Here is a 19,649-nt window from a genome sequence, read left to right as displayed (position 1 = left end):
GAATGTTAAACAAAGAGTCAATGAGTTTTTAGTTCTTCATTTTATGTTATTTATAAGTCTTTGTTTCCATAATGACCTGTCGTAATGAGCTGAAATGGTCCTTCCATGTGGCTGCAGCCTTCCTGAACGCTTCATGCCGGCGAATCAGCTCCTCTACCTCGTCTGTCCCGCCCCCTGTATCACGAGTGTTTGGAGTGACTGGCTCTTTGATTGTGAGCCAGGACTGCTCTGCCAATCCTGGCTGGGTAGACTGCAGCCTCTGCTGGGCTGGAGGGCACAAATAGAGCTTATGGATCACTCTGAAGGAGGATTAAATTGGCAGACATTTGACATGATGTTACAATAAAGTTACCACTGACCTTGCTGAAGCTTCTCCCAGTGCTGTTCCCATCGCTCATTCAGGTCTTTCTGCTTTGCCATGACATATTCCAGCTTTTCCTTTACCTGGATCGAAGGGTATAAATATTGTAATCATTTATGAGCAGAACACGGATGGCAAATTATCCATGTTTTATGCAGGGGGACAAAATGGGTGTATTCAATGCAAAAGGCATTTTTTTCCTGCCAAAACGTTTTTAATGTGACTGTCACATAACAAAAAGAAGAAAGTTTCCATAAGAACATATAGCAGCAGAACAGTTTTTAACATTGATAATGATAAGAAATGTTCTTGTGCACCAAATCAGCATATAAGTTTTAAAATACATAGTGATTAAACACAGTAAAGTTTTTTGGTACTTCTTTGGTTTTCTATGATTGTATGTATACGTTTGCATGTTTTAAAGAGATGCAATCAAAAATGTAATGTATGTCATTGTTTCTTTGTTCTGCTTAACACAAATAAAGATATTTTGAAAAATGATTTGTTAGTTACAAACATTCTTCAAAATATCTTCATTCTCCACAAAGAAATTCATACAGGTTTGGAAAAACATGAGGGTGAGTAAATGATGACAGAATTTTCATTTTTGGGTGAACTGTCCCTTTAAGGTGTGCACACAAATTGTTCAGTGTTTGAGTATGTGTCTACCTCTTCAGCTGCAGGGTTGCGTGCAGCGAGCAGCATCTTTCCCATCTCCACGCAATGCACAAAGTTCTTGCTCTTGTTATCTATCTTACTCTTCAAAATCTGATGTTGGGACATCATGCCCTCCAGCACAGAGAGGTCCCTGACACGTACACAAGGACCCACCCAACACCGAAACCCACGCCCAGACACAAACAAGAAACATGCACACACATTATCCTGATGAACATTGTCTATCACGATTGGTTTAAAATTGAAATCCAACGGTATATTCAGGATGATTCCGATAGTTCTATAAATGATCTGGTACCTTGCATCGTCAGTCGAGCCAATCTGTCCCATGATTCCATCCATCCACATGCTCAGTTCTCGCACCACAGCAAAGAACTGGATCTTATCGGTTACTGTGGTAACCTGCACACGGCTGCCCTCACATGCAACGAGGAGCTCTTTCCAGGCCTGCATCACTTCCTGCTCACGGGAAAAAATGGCATCTGCCTTTTCCCCGGCGTAAATTGCACGCAGCTGAGCTGCATTTTCTTGTAGTTGGCGCACCTGAGGGAGCAAATGTAAAAACAAAGCTATTTTTTATTAAGCAAATGCTTTTATTATAAAGTATGGAAGCTTGTTTCCGCCATTGAATAAAAAATATAATAAAGAATTGTGACTTTTTATCTTACAATTCTGACTTTTTTTCTCACAATTCTGACTTTTTTTCTCACAATTGCGAGTTTATATCTCACAATTCTGACTTTATTTCTCAGAATTGCGTGATATAAAGTCGCAATTGCGAGTTATAAAGTCAGAATTGTGTGTTATAAAGTCAGAATTGCGAGATATAAAGTCAGAATTGCGAGATATAAAGTCAGAATTGTGTGATATAAAGTCGCAATTCTGAGAAAAAAAGACAGAAGTGTGACTTTTTTTCTCACAATTGCGAGTTTACATCTCGCAATTCTGACTTTATAACACATAATTGCGAGTTTATATGTCGAAATTCTGACATCTTTTCTCAGAATTGTGAGATATAAACTCGCAATTGCGACTTATTAGGCCAATTTTTTTTCCCCCATCAGAATAGTTTAAATCTCACAATTCTGACTTTATATCTCGCAATTGCGACTTTATATCACGCAATTCTGACTTTATAACTCGCTTTGCGACTTTATATCACGCAATTCTGACTTTATGTCTCGCAATTCTGACTTTATAACTCGCAATTGCGACTTTATATCACGCAATTCTGACTTTTTATCTCGCAATTCTGACTTTATAACTCGCAATTGTGACTTTATATCTCGCAATTCTGACTTTTTATCTCGCAATTGCGACTTTATATCACGCAATTCTGACTTTATATCTCGCAATTCTGACTTTATATCTCGCAATTCTGACTTTATAACTCGCAATTGCGACTTTATATCACGCAATTCGGACTTTTTATCTCGCAATTGTGAGAAAAAAAGTCAGAATTGTGAGATAAAAAGTCGCAATTATTTATTTTATTTTTTTATTCAGTGGCGGAAACAAGCTTCCATAATAAAGTCATAACTTGACTTAAAACTAAAACTAACCGTCATTTAAATTTAATTCAATTAAAAGCTACTTTCTTTTTTTGTATGTTTTAATGGAATTTGAATGGAATATACATGTAGCAATATACATTATTAAACACATATATATATATATTTTAAAGCATGTGCCCTCATAATCTTTCATCAAAATAACTTCCCTCTCCCTCTTCTCTCCTCTGTTGTTTACTTATTTACTGGCATGTGAGCAGGACAACCTGTCACTCCCAATATTTCCAATAGACAGTCCCATCCTACATTTTTTTCTTGTTCGAAAAGCTGGTTCACGCCGTTTAATGCCGACTTTTAAGTATTCAGTACTGTGTGATGGTTGTAACTGTGTTTCTGAGTGTTATTGTGCTCATCGGCTGAAATGGGAACCACCCCTTTCTCGGTCAGGAGGGCGAACCAGTCTAAACACTTATTTATCGTGGCGGCTGCACCTGTTCAGAACAGGTGTTGGTGTTTTGTGTGAGTGTGTGTTAGTGTGAGTCTTACCTGCGAGACCAGCAGCTGCAGGGAATGCTCGAAAGAGTGCAGAAGTCTCTGCAGTGTGCCAGGGTTGGCCGAGCTCACCTGACAGGACCTCACCTCTGGCAGCTGTCTCATCTTTCCCTCAATCTGGACCAGCACCTACAAAACACGAACACAGATACATTGATGATCCTTCAATATGTCAATTAACTGTGATTGTGTTTAAAAAACATGCTTTATGGTTGTATGTGTGCTTGTATACCTCCTGACAGTCAGTGAAGAACTTGTGCAACTGGTACGAAGCTGCGAGCATCTGCGCCCTGGTCTCCATGAGCTCCAGAAGATCCGCCCAGGACTCGTTCAGTCCGTCCTTCCACTCGGCGATGGTGGCAGCATCAGAGTGACTGCAGTCAATCATCTCATTGACCATCTTATTGACAGAATCCATCTGTTTCTGACCCACTGCACGCGTCTCAGAAGAGAACCGAGTAAAGTTGCACTGCAGAACCTGAGAAAATTAAAGTTGAGAGACATTTCTGAGTGAAAGAAAATATTCTTTTTTTTTTAATAGTAGCTTAAGACACTGCCTAAACAGCCATTTGTTTATTGGTTAATATTATTTCCTGTCTAAGGGACGTCAGCAGGAAAGGAACATTCTTTCAGTGGAAGAGCGAATTCATTTTGGGTTCATTTTTATTTCATCTTGACAGGTAGTCAGTATATTACATCCCTGAGTTTAGTGTGAGATGGTGATACCGTAACATGCTCCAGGTCCTGGCCTAACTCAGTGGAGCTGGCAACGGCCTCCCTCTCAGAGATCCATTTCTCCAGTGCCTCCACCTCTCGTTTCAACTGATACAACCAGTACTGCTGTTCCAGCTTCGTTTTCCTCTGTTCCACCAGGTCTTTCAGAGACACATACAGTCGGTCTATGTGAGCCTGCTGTTTGGTGATTTGCTCACTGATGTAGAAGCAAAAGAAAGATACAAGATAGACAGAGGTTAAATTCTAAGAGGGCCACACTCCATTTATTGCAAATCGATAAATCTACCATTTAAAACTATTCATGTTTTCAAAAGAACTATCTTATGCTCACCAAGGTTGCTTTTTTTTAATCAAAAACAGTAAAAACAGTAATATTGTAAAAAATTATTATAAAAATGTCAAACTGTTTTCTATTTGAATAATTTGAATTTATTCCTGTAATGGCAAAGATGAATTTTCAACAGCCATTCCTCCAGTCTTCAGTGTCACATGATCATTCAGAATTCATTCTAATATGCTGATTTGGTACTCAAGAAACGTTTCTTATTATCATCAGTGCTAAAAACAGCTGCGTTGTTTAATATTTTTGTGGAAACCATTATACATTCTTTTTCAGAATTCTTTAATGAACAGAAACATTTTAAATGTCTTTTCTGTCAAAGTTTGATCAAATTAATACATACTTATTTAAAGCTGCAGTCTGCAGTTTTTCTTTTGTCCCCATCTGTGTTCGAAATCTGCAATTGCAGTTTTTCGAGAAATTATCAACTTTGCGTGAGTTGTACTTTGACACGACACAGCGTGGATGAACACAATGTTTGAGGAGAGTGTGAGGCTGTCATATACTGGCATTCAGAATCCCAGATTACTCTTTTTGGAAGTATGACCAACATAAGAATTTTCACAGGAAAATGCCATTTGAACTAGTAAGTAACATCCACTTTTGTTCTGGTTCCGAAATTGCAGTAAATCACGCTGATTAAATCTAAAAATCGCTTTTCAAATCACGCAAAACTGTGCAAATTATACTTTGTTCTCAAATTGTTAATGTTAACAATGTCAGCATTGCGTGACTGCATGTAATGTTCTTCCGATATTATCCTCCTTGTTTTCGCATGGGTCCGGTTGCAGTCTCTTTTCTGTAGCCACTCCGAAGTCCGAGCAAAGTCTTTCGCATTTTATAGCGGTTGAATCTGTTGTCACTGGTGATTGTCATTTGAACCTTTCTGGATCCGCCATCAAATTGATAAGTTTAATTATATCAAGTGCTGTGAGAGAATCTAAAGTGCTATAAAACTCCCCCTCCAACATCCTCAAACGCAATATAGCTTATACTACAGATGTGACGTAATGACGCAAAGACATGCTCGAATCTCCCACGGAAATCCACCAGTACCACTGGAATTAAAAACAAATCGAGCGAAGGCAGGCAGATAGTTTTGAACACTCACTGGTTATCTATTTTCTCAAATATGTATTTTGGATCATGTTGGATCAAAAAAGCTACGGACTGCAGATTTAATAAAAGTTTTAATTTCTTAAAAAAAAAAATAAATACTGACCACAGACTGACTGTATTTATAGCATGCCTGATGGACAGCGCAATCAAATATTTGATTATGCAAATCAGAACAAGTGACTGACTGATATGTAAAATGCAGCTTTTGGCTATGCAATTTTGGACCAATTAGTTTTTCCTATGGGAAGGGCTACACAGAGCAATTCAGCAGAAATAGAAACCAAGAAACCGTCACAATATTTTGGCCAAAAACTCAGATTAACATTGAAGAGATTTGGTGAAAATGAGACATTTATATTTACCTGTCTGGATGTCCCAACTCAAGCATTCGACGGCACTGCTGGGACAGTGAGCCCACTGTCTCTGCATAATTCTCTACCGTTTGCTCTAAAGCCAACTGCTCTTTCAGTAACCTAAGAGTGCTGGTCTCATCCTAAAAGTGGAGAGAGAGAGAGAGAGAGAGAGAGAGAGAGAGAGAGAGAGAGAGAGAGAGAGAGAGAGAGAGAGAGAGAGAGAGAGAGAGAGAGAGAGAGAGAGAGAGAGAGAGAGAGAGAGAGAGAGAGAGAGAGAGAGAGAGAGAGGGAGGGAGGGAGGGAGGGAGGATGTCTTGGTTTACAAAGTGAAAGACAAACAGACCACACTGTATTAACTACAGTTTACAACACTGGTATAGTTTCTAATCTGAAAACACACATACACATGCCAGTGTATTAACACACTGTAATACATTAAATAATGCTGAGTAATGATGTTTTAAAAACAGCATAAATTATGTCATGGAATTTCAATCATTTAGATTCCATGGACCACCAAAATATTGATTATTGATAAGATTATTGTCATGCCCCCATTCTAAAATTGTAAAGGCATCTATTTAGTTTCTTGCATAAAGGCCCAATTTATATTGTGAAAAATGTATATGATAAATTTCTAAATATTATTTTAAAAACACATATTTTCTATTAGGTTAATTATTACTTTTTTACTCATAGCACTGTACTGTTAGATGCATTATTTTTTCATTATTTATTTACAGTAATCAAACTTTTATTCATTTTTAAATACAATTTATATTTTTAATTATTATTATAGATATATTTTTTATATCCTCAGACCCCCTAGCACTCCCTTGCGGCCCCCTGGGAGTTTCTGGACCCACTTTGAAAACCCCTGATTTACGTGACAGATGGATTGAGTTCGAGGTACATTACATACGTTTCCGTTTTCCTCATTGAGGACCTGAAGCTTCTGTCCACTGAGCCAAGACTCGGCCTTCGCTGCCTGGGTATAGTACTGCTGGGCGTGACTCACAGCATCCAGCATCACTGTGCGACGCTCCATCTCTACCTGAAGCACCTCCCAAAGCTGCTTCACATGCCCCGCCCCCTCCCGCACAAGCTCCACCTCTGGGGTCCTCAGGGCAGCAACGGCCTCTGCCCTGTCCAGCACCTCCTCGACTCGCCCTCTCCGTGCCTGCATCTCCATCTGCAGCGCCTACATGTCCAATTATTCACACAAGTGAAATATCAATCACAATTCATCACTGGAAGCCATGAGAACCAAACCATATCCTCAGTCTTAAACCTCAACAATATCCAGAAATCTGCAAAATGACTAATGATGTATATTAAAAAACAAGAAGATAACAATAAATTATTAATTTGGCTTTTAATGGAAGTTCACACCAAGAATGATTACTATAAAGATAGCCGGAATAACCATTTTAGCATCGATGCCAATGAAATATAACATTCTGTTTATTATAAGCACACGCTGCAGTTATCTTGTTTCCTGTGGGCATTCCTGTTCTCATAGAATTATAATGATTATTGAAACTCATAGTTATCAGTACAGTTATCCTCCTTGGTGTAAATGGCCCTTCCCAGCAAACAAATTTAGGTTCTGGGAACGTTAGTTTTTGGTTCCCAGAACGTTCCTAGAACTTTCCCTTAAGGTTAAGGGAATGTTCCCGGAACATTCTCCTTACGTTATAAAAATGGAACCTAAAAATAACCATAACGTTCTTGTTCCTATAACGTTCTTGTTTGGTTCTCCAAAAAATAACCTCATGGGACCATTCGGGAACATTAGGGGAACGTTCTGTGTTTGCTGGGTTTATAAATGTAGCTGATAATCGATCTAAATTGACTGACAGTCAAGCCATTTGTATATTATTTGGCTGTTGGCCTGCAACACAGCACAGAGATAAATAAATTCCCAGACCTCTTATTTATTTTATTTATCTATCTTCTTTATTCTGCTTCTAGTCTTATAGTTTTATAGTTATGGAAAGTTGGCAGGAAATATCCTCTACATCATTTTATGAATGTACAAATAACATACATGATTGTTCAATGTAGAAGTTAAAGAAGTTGGTATCCCAAAGCAAGGCAAAAAGTATCAAAGGAAAGAGCAGCATTGAGTGTTTAATTACTGTGATCAAAGCAAGTTTAGATTTTTTTTTTCCAAATTGTTTAAATGGACACTTTCTCCAACAAAAATGTGGGTAGGGGATTATATTTAAAGCTGTTAATTTAACACAATATTTCAGTGTGACTAATTGTAAAAACAGAGCATATCCCACAGTGATTGCCTTTATTCTTTATCAGAGAAACACAACTACCTGTCTGAGAATTGTGTCCAATATCAGAGTTCAGAAAAGGAGACAATAGTTTTACTGACAACAGGTTTGTAACTCCCACCTCATGGTTTTTGAATAAATGCTGGACACTCTGCAGATTGGTGCCATATTCTGTAGATGAGGCCAAATGTAACCGCTCCTGAATCCATACCTACAAAACACAAAATAGTGAAATCGATGGTGTTAGGTAAACGTAATAGCAAAAGTACTTTTTTTATGAATTTGTGAGTAGTTACCAAGGGATAGCTATGCAGTTGTTAAGGTTTTCTGATAGGGTTGCATGATAAAACTGTAATAAAAACCGATTTTTTACCAAAATAAAAGCTTGGGCGTTTTAACGTTTGAAAATTAATAAATGAAAACAGATATAATTTTAGTACTGTAATTTTACAGTTATATTGTAAAATAATATTATAATATTTTTCTTAAATAATCTATTTTTTCTTTCACAGTAAAATATATATTCACAGCCAAGGTAAAAAGAAGCACAGCATACACAGCATGCATTTTAGATCGCAATCACAATTTTTATCAGAAAAATCACAATTAGATTTTGCCCAAAATCGTGCATCCCTATGTTCTTAAGTTTGTTAGAATGTCCTTATGCAATTGCAAGGATTTCAGGGAGTAACATTTTTGGGAGTAACTAAGTGATTATTTAGCTGGAAATTATTTGACCTTTTTCTGACCTTCTATTGCTTAGAAAAGTAATAACTTCTCTCCTTAATAATTTAAGATTTGCATTATGTCCAATATGTGCAAATTTTAAGACTTAATTCAATTAACAATGAGCAAATAGTAACAGGAAGCACCACAAACTAAATAGAGAAAAGAAAGAAATACTCACAATCTCTTCCTCCAGGTCCTGGGTAACTTGGTGCATTTCTTTTGAGGCAAGAAGGATCCGCCTCCTTTCCTTCAGAGGCTCAATAAGACGCACAATTCGGGTCTCCACCACACCTCCTTGCTCTTCTACTTCTGGTCTCCGGGGATCAGCATTGCCCCTGACTTCGCCAACACCATGATAAAGCTGCATTTGGGCTTCCAACGACTAAGAGATTATAAAGTATAAAGTGAAATTTCAAATGGACATGCAATTTGCCAAATTTTAAGAAATATCGTTTCTGGTCTCACTTGTATCCTCTGAAGTTGCTGGCTGAAAGTGGGGCGGGGCTGAAGGAGGGTGGGTTGAGTGGTGTGGGCGGAGCTTAGTGTGGGTGGCTGCTCCTGTATGACGTTGAGATGCTGGTCCAGGTCGCTGAGGTTGTTGGTGGGCAGGTCGATAGTGCGGTGGTTCTGGGTTTCAAAGAGCTGGCGAGCCTTGACTTTGGTGGTGTTCTCCAGGTGAGACCAGCACTCTCTGATTTCCTTCAACTTTACCTCCACCACCGATCGCAACTCAGGCTGTTCCTGGATCAGTTCCTCGCCCTCCTACACACACAAATGTAACATAATCCATGGACTTGTTACTGCTCTGGCCCTCAACCATCATCCTTGCCTGAGTGTGTATGTGTACAATGGAAAGAGATCAAAGTAAAGAGAGTATCTGTCTCTTCAGGGCCATGGCTGAAGTCCAGCCTCTTAAAATAGGGTGGACACACACACACACACACACACACACATATATATATATATATGAAGAGTTCAGATGCAAAAGCCTCTAAGTGCCATTTGCGTAATTTCACATAAATGGCAATTCATAGGTAATCTTCATTGTCACTTAGTAAAATTACTGAACTTAAATATATAAGCTTGATAAAAATGATCATTCTAGAAGAAAATTTCAAATGGCACTTAGAGGCTTTTGCATCTGAACTCTTCATATATATACATACATACATAAACACTCACTCTCTCTCTCTCTCTTCCTCTCTCTCTCTCCCCGCATCAGTGTGTAAAGGTTAATTCTTCCCTGCAGAGACACATGAAATTAAATTCCCTCCTGAATCTCTTTTCAAAGCGATCTACATCCCTCTTTCCGTTACAGAGCCGTCACTGTGTGTGTGTGTGTACACGTGCGCTTGTCCATACGTGTGTGCATTTGTGTTTCATAATGCAGTGCAGCATTTTTCCTTTTGGCACAAGTCGCCTGCTCCCCGTACTGCAGAGTGTGTGAGAGAAGGAGAGAGAGAAGGCAAAGAAACAGATGGAGAAACACAAAGACAGATAGAAACGGGTAGAAACAAAAAGAAAGAGGGAGCGGAGAAAGAAGCAGGAAAAAGGGGATGTTTGGATGGAAAACAAAAGATGAAGGAGAAGGGACTGAGACTGAAGATGGAATGGAAAAACTAGATAGATGGTTCTAGCTGGATGCTAAGGTATTCTGACTGGTTGTTAAGTATTGCTAGGGTGTCTTAGCTGGCTGCTAGAATTTTCTGGCTGGTTGCTAAGTGTTGCTAAGGTGATCTGGCTGGTTGCTAAGGTGTTTGAGCTGGTTGTTGGGGAGTTATGACTATTGCTAAGCATTGCTAGATTGTTTTTGCTGGTTGCTGGGAGCTGCTAAGGTGTTCAGGCTGGTTGCTAGGGTATCTTAGCTGGCTGCTCGAATTTTCTGGCTGGTTGCTAAGTGTTGCTAAGGTGATCTGGCTGGTTGCTAAGGTGTTTGAGCTGGTTGCTGGGGAGTTATGACTATTGCTAAGCATTGCTAGATTGTTTTTGCTGGTTGCTGGGAGCTGCTAAGGTGTTTTTGCTGGTTGCTAGGTGTTGCTAGGGTATCTTAGCTGGCTGCTAGAATTTTCTAGCTGATTGCTAACCGTTGCAGGGGATCAGCACACTGGCTGATTTAGCTGGTTGCTGGCACGGGCAGACAGACAGACAAGCATAGAGAGCCGTCTGTTCTCTAAACACAGCATCGCTTTAAGTTGAACACACCTAATGTACTCTAAGGTAATTGGTCCAGCCGCCTGTCTGTCATTGAGGATGCTGAGCTGAGTGAGTCTGGAAGTGGGGGTGGGGGGAGGGGGAGGTAGCAGGATCTTTTCCAAAAAAAAGTTCTCCAATCACAGCGGGATGTGGTGTCATTGCTTCGACTGTTTCTCAGGTCTCGAGAGATTCTACATTCGAGAGATTGGATTTGAATAAATTCTGAGGCACCCAACAAAGAAAATAATTAAGGATAATATGAAACTTGTGCACTTACGAATTTGAGATAATTAAGCTTATAATAATAATCTTATGTTTCTTAAATTCTGTGGATTTAGCTCACAAGGCAATAGTAAAGAATAAAAACATTTGGTTTAGGTATGGACACAAGTACTTGAAAGTGACAGCAGTGATTGATCATTAAAAAAAATGAATGAAAATACAACAATGGCAAGCCGTGCCAGTCTGTCATATACATAATAGTATAATCAGAGCATTCTTGTAGAATTTTGTCGATTATTTGTGCCCAGTTGCCCTTTTTGTGCAGTTTACAATGGGAGTTACAAATTCTGACTTGCACAGTAAAGCTAATTTGTGCAAATGTAATTTGTAATATTGCGTTTATTATGTATACTCTATATATTAGGGGTGTAACGGTACATGTATTCATCCCGAACCGCCACAGTATGGACATAACGGTTCAGTGCATACAATCAGACGACGAATACAGTCAGTCACAACCCAAAACAGTTCAGATGGCACGCAAGAGCTTGCAACAGTAATAGCCTATAGGCCTTATTCACAGCAACGCCATCTTTGATTTTTAACGGGAATGAAAGAGAGGCTGTGAGGGATAGAAATATATTTCTTTAGTGGGTTGTACTGTTTTTTTAATGTGTTTTTGAGCACTGCACAAATATCTTTCCAAGCAGATGCCATTGAAATCAAGGTAGTCTATCCCTCAGAGCCTTGCTTTAAAGGGTTAGTTCACCCAAAAATGAAAATTAAGTCATTAATTACTCACCCCCATGCTGTACCAACCCCGTAAGACCTTTGTTCGTCTTCGGAACACAAATGAAGATATTTTTGATTAAATTTGAGAGCTGTATAACTACCACATTGGCTGCCTAAGGGACTGCCTCTTGACGGCCCAGAAAGTCAATGAAGAAAATGTTTAAATATCCCAAGTGACTACCGTGGCTCAACTATATGTTTATCAAGCGACGCGAAAAAACAAACAAAAATAACGAGTTTATTCGACTATTTCTTTTCTTCCTTGTAGGCCAGAAACGAGACTTCCTTAGATTTCCACGACGCATGCGCGAGAATTGCGATCTGCTTACACCAGCTTACACTACTTCAGATCGCAATTCTCGCGCATGCGTCGTGGAAATCTAAGGAAGTCTCGTTTCTGGCCTACAAGGAAGAAAAGAAATAGTCGAATAAACTCGTTATTTTTGTTTGTTTTTTCGCGTCGCTTGATAAACATATAGTTGAGCCACGGTAGTCACTTGGGATATTTAAACATTTTCTTCATTGACTTTCTGGGCCGTCAAGAGGCAGTCCCTTAGGCAGCCAATGTGGTAGTTATACAGCTCTCAAATTTAATCAAAAATATCTTCATTTGTGTTCCGAAGACGAACGAAGGTCTTACGGGGTTGGTACAGCATGGGGGTGAGTAATTAATGACTTAATTTTCATTTTTGGGTGAACTAACCCTTTAATACCTGTCATGGCGCTGCTCTGAGTAAGGTCTATATGCTTGCTAAGTTACGATTATTTTTCGTGATGCACTCCGCAAGCTTCACAAAAAGGAAAACGGGATGGCAGAAAGTGGCGTCCTGTTTGTTTTCTTTATTTTACAAAAGCACAAAGTGTGCACAAAGTAAAGAGTGTACACAAATAAAAACGTTCACAGTTTTGAATGATGTCTTGCGTTTATCTGTATGACAATAAACGACACAGTGTCTTAAGTTGTTTCTGGTGTTGTTTCTGCTAAACGAGGCAAAATCATTGTGCTGATTTATGTTGTGGAAGTCTCACTACAGTCCAGTAATGAAATATGCTTGTCCTGGAAATGGGAAGCGTAAATGTACAGAACTTGTATCAAACCATGATCCCGAAACTGAGGTACGTACCGAACCCTGACTTCTGTGTACCATTACACCCATATATACTGTATATATATATGTATGTGTGTGTGTATATATATATATATATACACACACACACACACACACACACACACACACACACACACACACAGAGTTAAACTTTGAAATGTACAAAATTTTCTTACGTGTAGGCATACCCTGGACCCCCTTAGAGGGGCCGAGATCAACCCACCACAGTTTCACAAAATCCTATGGGAAACACTGATATATATATATATATATATATATATATATATATATATATATATATATATATACAGCACTTAAATGTATGGTTGTTCATTCACTCTTCAGCTACAACTCACACAGCTTAAACAGCAATTGATTTGTTGATCATTAATGAAAAATTTCAACATCATCGAATGATTTTTTTAAATTTGAACCAATCAAATTCCTTTTATATATTTCAAAAACATTGGATAATTATTAAAATGAGACATCTAGAAATCTACAGAATAAAATGCCAGAATTCAAAATTCTAAAATGACCTGTATAACTGTAAAATAGATCCAAGAGTTCTGACACAGCTGAAGTCCTGAAACAAAATCCTGAAGAACAGAGAGAGAAAAGGAAGCATGTTCCAGATTGCACAGAAAGCAGAATTAGACTCTCCGTCTTCAAATTGAACAGAACAAGCAAACGTCTGACAATTCAAAGTCAAATAGACAATGTGTTCAGACAAAAACTTTGACTTGACTCAGTGAAGCAGAAAACTATTTTCTACACAGCAACACAGAATATTGAACATATATACTTATTCCCTTGCATTTGCTGGTGAATCTAATTCACTGCAGAATTCAGATTATAAAAAGCTATTTCACCCATGAGATAGGTTTGCATGTTTGTTATGGTCCACTGAAATCAGCCGAACAAAGCTTTGAAAGCGTTGGCAGTACCAGAACAATATTAATCACAAGTTTCACAAAAGGCCTTGAGACACATGAGAGTGACTCATACCCATATAGAGTAGCCAAGAAGCTACTGATTTCCACTGGCATTTACGGTTCAAGAGCAGAAAGAACCATGCAATTTATTATAATTGAAGATATTATGTCATACTATGACATTAGCTTTCGCAACCCATGATATGACACTGATCAAGATTACATTAGGGCAGGGTGACCCATTAAATAATGACAGTATATTCGCAATGACTTTGCTATTGACAACAATTTAAATGACATAGAAATATTGAATACAGTGAGGATTTTAATGTGCTTTTTAGTACATTTCTTACAGAAAGTGTCCTTAGACTAGTGTTAAGGACACATAGTGTCACAATCCTTTCTTGTGAGTAAGGAGAGATAAGACAAAAAAATTATTAGCAATGTTCACTTAAAGGGATAGTTCACCCAAAAATTAAAACTACCCCATGCATGATTTACTTGCCCTCAAGCCATCTTAGGTGTATATGACTTTCTTCTTTCAGACAAATACAATAGGAGTTATATTAAAAATATATCATTGCTCTTCCGAGCTTTAAAATGGCAGTGAATGGCCATCCTGAAGTCCAAAAAAGTGCATCCATCCATCCATCCATCAGAAAAGTACTCCACACGGCTTCGGGGGATTAATAAAGGCCTTTTGACGTGAAGCGATGCATGTAAGATAAATATCCATATTTTAAACTTTATAAATTAAAATAACTAGCTTTCGAAAGACGGCCATACACATCAATTTATGGAGGAAAAAGTTACCTCTGACCTGACCCATGACGTATTGAGGACAGAGCAAAACAAAACACCAGTCACAAATTATAAGTCTAAAATGAGAATTTTTAAAGAGAAATGTTGGAGGATTTCGGTTTAAGAGAAAAGGAGCTTGAGTTTGTTTACCAGCCCTAGTTGTTTGAACCCCAAGAAAAGCTTACGATACTCTACATCTTACATTGCATCAGTGGTTACTCTTTTGGTGTAAGTTGACTTGTATTGGCAATCTGCCGGAAGCTAGTTATTTTACTTGATAAAATTTAAAATATGGATATTTTTCTTACAAAAACCCATCTCTTTGCTTCAGAAGGCCTTTATTAAATCCATACAGTCGTATGGATTACTTTTATGATGGATGGATGCAATTTTTTGGACTTCAAAATCAGAACCACCATTTATAAAGCTTCAATGAGCCAGGATATTTTTAAATATATCCCTGATTGTGGATCCTGATTCTGAAAGAAGATGAGTAAATCATGGGTGAACTATCCCTTTAAGTCTGATTGCGTTGGATTAGAAAGTTGCAGTAAACATTTTCTTACAAATGTTAACATGTAATATTTATTATATGTAATATTATATTTGTGTTTTATAAGGTTATAGAGTAGTGCTATCAATTAGTGCTGTCAATTAAAAAATTAACTAATTAATCGCATATTTTTCTGTAATTCATCGTAATTAATTGCATCTAACGGCTTTAAAAAATACTATACATTAACTATAATAAAAAACTTTTATAAGTGAGCTTAAAACAGTCTTCACATAAATTGTACACCAATTTGTAATATAAGCGGCTTTCTGTGAACAAACAAACATATATACATGAGGGGTTTTCTACTCATTTGAGGCCGATACTCGACAAACAGAAATTTTGACATAAATTTGTGTGTTTTTGTCTGTTCGAGCACAAAAGAGAACTCAAAGTGGCACAGGCTATCTGAAGCAGCATTCAGTGTGCGTGTTTTGTTTGTTCACAGAAAGCCACTTCACAGTCTTATCACACTTGAATGGTTTAATAGCACAATGGTTTAATGAAAGATACTGTGATCATGTAGCCTATTAAGTATGACAGAAAAAAAAACAGATGCTACTTAAATTGCGTTGAATATTTTAATAAATTCATATTAAAATATATCATCATCAATATATTTTATATATTGTCATATTCGATGTCAAATTTTGGGCTATATGTCCTATTCATTAAAAAATAGCTCTATTAACAGAACAAGTTTTTCTTGCCACATGAAAAGATTTGTAAGGGCATAAACCAATCTGATTGCTGCCTGAAAACTGATTGTTGACTTTAATAATTCCTGTAAAAGGACTGCTCCTTTAGGCAAGCTCTGACAGAAGTATCAGAAAATAAACACAAGTGACATTTAAAATCAGCTTGAATAAAGATTAGCTTAATTATTACAAAGTAGTACAGTCAGCCTAAAGGCTACAGAGTTTAGCATCTTACATCATCTATTCCTTAGTGAACTGTAAATAGCAGCGAACTTCAATAGTAATAAATGGAAAGAAATACAAGAAGAGAAAACAAGGCCAAAACAGAAATATAGCAGGCCCACAACATCTAATAAACTATTCAGAGTACTGTAATTCAAACATGTGACACAAATTCACCACAAACACACAATAAAGAATCAACAAGGCATTTGAGTTATTATTCATCAAATCATCTATGCAGCAAAACGCATCTAAAATTTTGTGGCATAATTGGATGATTTACCACATACAAACACACAATTCAATCAAGACAAAAAAAACCTTTGTAGCAAAGCTTCTTCACTTATGTTTAGATCTTTTGGCCAACCTTGTTTTGACCAACACCACATGCTTGCATCTTTGTCCACACAGCATGTACATCTACCACAAAAACAAACACACACACGCAAAACCATGGACCTGAAATATCAGCATTTAATGGATTCATATTTTGGTAACTCTTGGTTTTATACATTATTTGAGACATTGGAACATTCAGCTCATGCCTGTACATCAGTTTTTCACCCACTGTCAGCATGAAAAAAGTAGCAGTAGCAGCATCTATGCCGTCATACAGCAACACACGATGCACCATGTCACATGGTTCCTTGCCATTTTCTGTGATCAGCAACACTAGGAGATATCTAACTAATACCCATTATACCTTTAGACTGATTTACATACTAATCATATTAAAGTCCCTGCCATGCCACAAGATGCCGTATGGTTTTAGACACTTCACAGTGCATTTAAAACCCAACCATGACACATCAGATGCACCAGGATGCACTGTTGTGTATCAGGTCATGATAAGCAATCTTTCAGGACAGCATGTACCAGATAAGAACAGGTCATCTAGGATAAAATATTGTGTTGCAGGGCATCATAGAGCACCACAGACTAACGGAAACAGAGTTGCGTGTAATTTAACATGCTATACAGCATTTAAATGGCAACTGATATTAAAAATAAGATGTGAATCTACATGTAGATGTAAAGACAGCCTGGTTGCATCATGATATTAAGGACAGCAGAGGACTACTACTGCTCTTCATTTCCACTGTCAAGCATTCAATGACCATTATCACCACCAATGTTTCTTCTCGTTTACACCACTGAGGTTTTTTGTGTGTGACAATATCAGCTTGAGCTTGACCCTAAAAGCTAAAATGAACATTCGGTTTCAATGTCAAATGCAAAGGGAATGTAGGAAACATCACAACATTAAAACTTACAGTATGAAATATGGATTTTTTTTAAAGAAATTTTAAGATCAAGACAATTTCTATAATAAAGGTGAGAAAATGCCCTTCAAGAAATTGTGCTGTCTTCAGCTCATCTTGAATCAAATAATCTTTTCTCAATACATCCTCAATCAGTACCAGATGCCCTCAACTAATCCACAACCAATGTTAAATCTGTCCTCGACCTATCCACAAACAATACTGAATCTTTCCTCAATTTATTCTCAACCACTCCTGAATATGTCCTTACCAGATCCTCAATCTGTCCTTAACCCAATCTTAGCAAATCCTGAATCTATCCTTAATAAATCTTCACTCATCATCCCTAATACAACCGAGTCTTATTTTTTCTGTCATACTTCTAATGAAATCTGCTTTTTACCCACAATCCCTCTTAGCTCTGTATTTATTTCCATACATCCCAGAGTAAAGGTAAGGTCTGGCAAGCATTTAAATTTATTATCTAAATATTGTAAGCCAGATTTTTTCCAGATCATATGCTCATCAAGTCTGCATTTATTTTATAAAAAATATATAGTGAAAACGAATATTGTGAAATAGTATTAACGGTACAACCTAAAATATTTTCTGTTTTAATATATTTTAAAATATAATTTATTCCTGTGATGGCAAATCTGAATTTTCAGCAGAAAATTCCTCCAGTTTTCAGTGTCACATGATCCTTTAGAAATCATTCTAATATGATGATTTGGTGCATGATAAACAATTCCATTATTATTGTTTTATCAGTGTTGAAAATAGTTGATATTGTGTTCTGCTTGATATTCTTGTGGAAAACGTGATGCTTTTTAAAAACAAATCTTTGATGAATAGAAAGTTTAAAAGAACAGAATTTATTTGAAAAGAAATATTTTGGGTCTTTACAGCTACTTTTGATGAATTTAATGCAACCTTGCTGTATAAAAGTTTTCTTTAAACCTTACTGACCCTAAACCTTTGAATGGTAGTGTATACATGTCCTTATATTTTTTTTATTCTTATATATTTATATAAATTTACAAAGAAACCGTGGTCATGTATAAACTAGCCAATGTGTTGAAAAGTATTGGAGCCTTGAAAAGCACCTCGTGTAAGTAGCATCTACCTGAATTTTTGATTTTTTATTCCTGCTCTCTTCATTTTTCTTTCATTTCAGCCCTTGTGACTCACCTGTTCAATCTTGGCAAGCCATTCTTTGTTGCGGGCCAGTTCAGCCATGAAGGCCTGGTGCTTCATCCATTTCCTGTGCAGCTTCTGAGCTTCATCTCGAGCTCCATCGCGAGCTGTCAGCATCCTATCGGCCTCTGGGAGCTCTGCTCAGCTATACCGTACACACATGCACAGAGCAGTCAGCAGACAGCTACGACACAGACACACTCTGTCACAATCTTTTAGCCATCATTTACACACACACACACACACACACACACAGCACTAGGCCCCATATATTCAATAGCAATGCAGCAGCACCACGAAAAACCTCTTCCCCTCCATCACCAACACACACACACACACTTCCCAAAAATCTCAGACCAGAGCAGAGGAGAGAGCAGCACCTCAGCAGAATGTGCAGCAGCAGTGGGTTCTGGTGCTCAGGGGTGGGGGATCCACTGGGTCTTCATGTCCTCCAGGTTAGCGTCCAGGCCCCTGCAGTTCTGCTGCAGTATCCGTGCGTCAGTCCAACGGCTCAGAAAAAAACAACCGGTATGCACGCACACGCAGGACAGACACCCACCGAAAGCGTTCAGTCTCCTAGAGAATCTTTAGTGGCAATGACTCCAGCAGTTTCCTGCAAAGAAAACACCGCATGATAATTCCTCAGGCGAGACAAGGACCAAATGCCGCGTCTTTGCCTGCCTGTATACGTCCGCGTCAGGGCGAAGCTCTGGTTTCAGCGCTGCGTCCAGAATCGCTACGCCGTCCTGCTGTCGACCTGGGTGGATGGGGGTTCGTCGTCGGAGTGGGAGGAGTTGCCGATGTGCGTGTATGTGGAGGGGGGGGGGGATAGCAGATTTAGACACGTAAAGACACAAGTTACCCTCTTTGAATGAGCTCACGCACTCACAAACATCGTGCTGCGGAGGATCCGACGGCTGAATGGATACACACGTGTGCTTTTGTGGGAAGATTCTCATGTGCTCTAGTGTGATTGCAATGCAGCATGCTGCAGTCTCT

The 19,649-nt window shown here is 38.2% G+C and overlaps 1 protein-coding gene across 1 annotated transcript in view; it reads right to left on the bottom strand.

Annotated features, from left to right (window-relative positions):
• sptbn4a (spectrin, beta, non-erythrocytic 4a) overlaps positions 1-19,649 on the bottom strand; it is a 28,866-nt gene that overhangs the window by 7,821 nt on the left and 1,396 nt on the right. Inside the window, exons 2-15 of the mRNA XM_039659320.2 lie at positions 19,031-19,263; positions 18,645-18,795; positions 9,132-9,428; positions 8,845-9,048; positions 8,059-8,148; positions 6,572-6,850; positions 5,659-5,789; positions 3,829-4,033; positions 3,335-3,580; positions 3,097-3,231; positions 1,338-1,582; positions 1,031-1,169; positions 360-444; positions 77-267 (exon numbers count right to left, since the gene is read on the bottom strand). Of these exons, the coding sequence (XP_039515254.2) occupies positions 77-267; positions 360-444; positions 1,031-1,169; positions 1,338-1,582; positions 3,097-3,231; positions 3,335-3,580; positions 3,829-4,033; positions 5,659-5,789; positions 6,572-6,850; positions 8,059-8,148; positions 8,845-9,048; positions 9,132-9,428; positions 18,645-18,767 (2,370 nt within the window). The 5' untranslated portion in view covers positions 18,768-18,795; positions 19,031-19,263. The remainder of the gene's footprint in view (positions 1-76; positions 268-359; positions 445-1,030; positions 1,170-1,337; positions 1,583-3,096; positions 3,232-3,334; positions 3,581-3,828; positions 4,034-5,658; positions 5,790-6,571; positions 6,851-8,058; positions 8,149-8,844; positions 9,049-9,131; positions 9,429-18,644; positions 18,796-19,030; positions 19,264-19,649) is intronic.

The sequence above is a fragment of the Pimephales promelas genome, chromosome 4 (genome assembly GCF_988280905.1).
Source record: "Pimephales promelas chromosome 4, fPimPro1.hap1.1, whole genome shotgun sequence".
Classification (NCBI taxonomy): Eukaryota; Metazoa; Chordata; class Actinopteri; order Cypriniformes; family Leuciscidae; genus Pimephales; species Pimephales promelas.
Note: the sequence above shows the minus strand (reverse complement) of the source record. Positions and strands in the feature narration are given on the sequence as shown.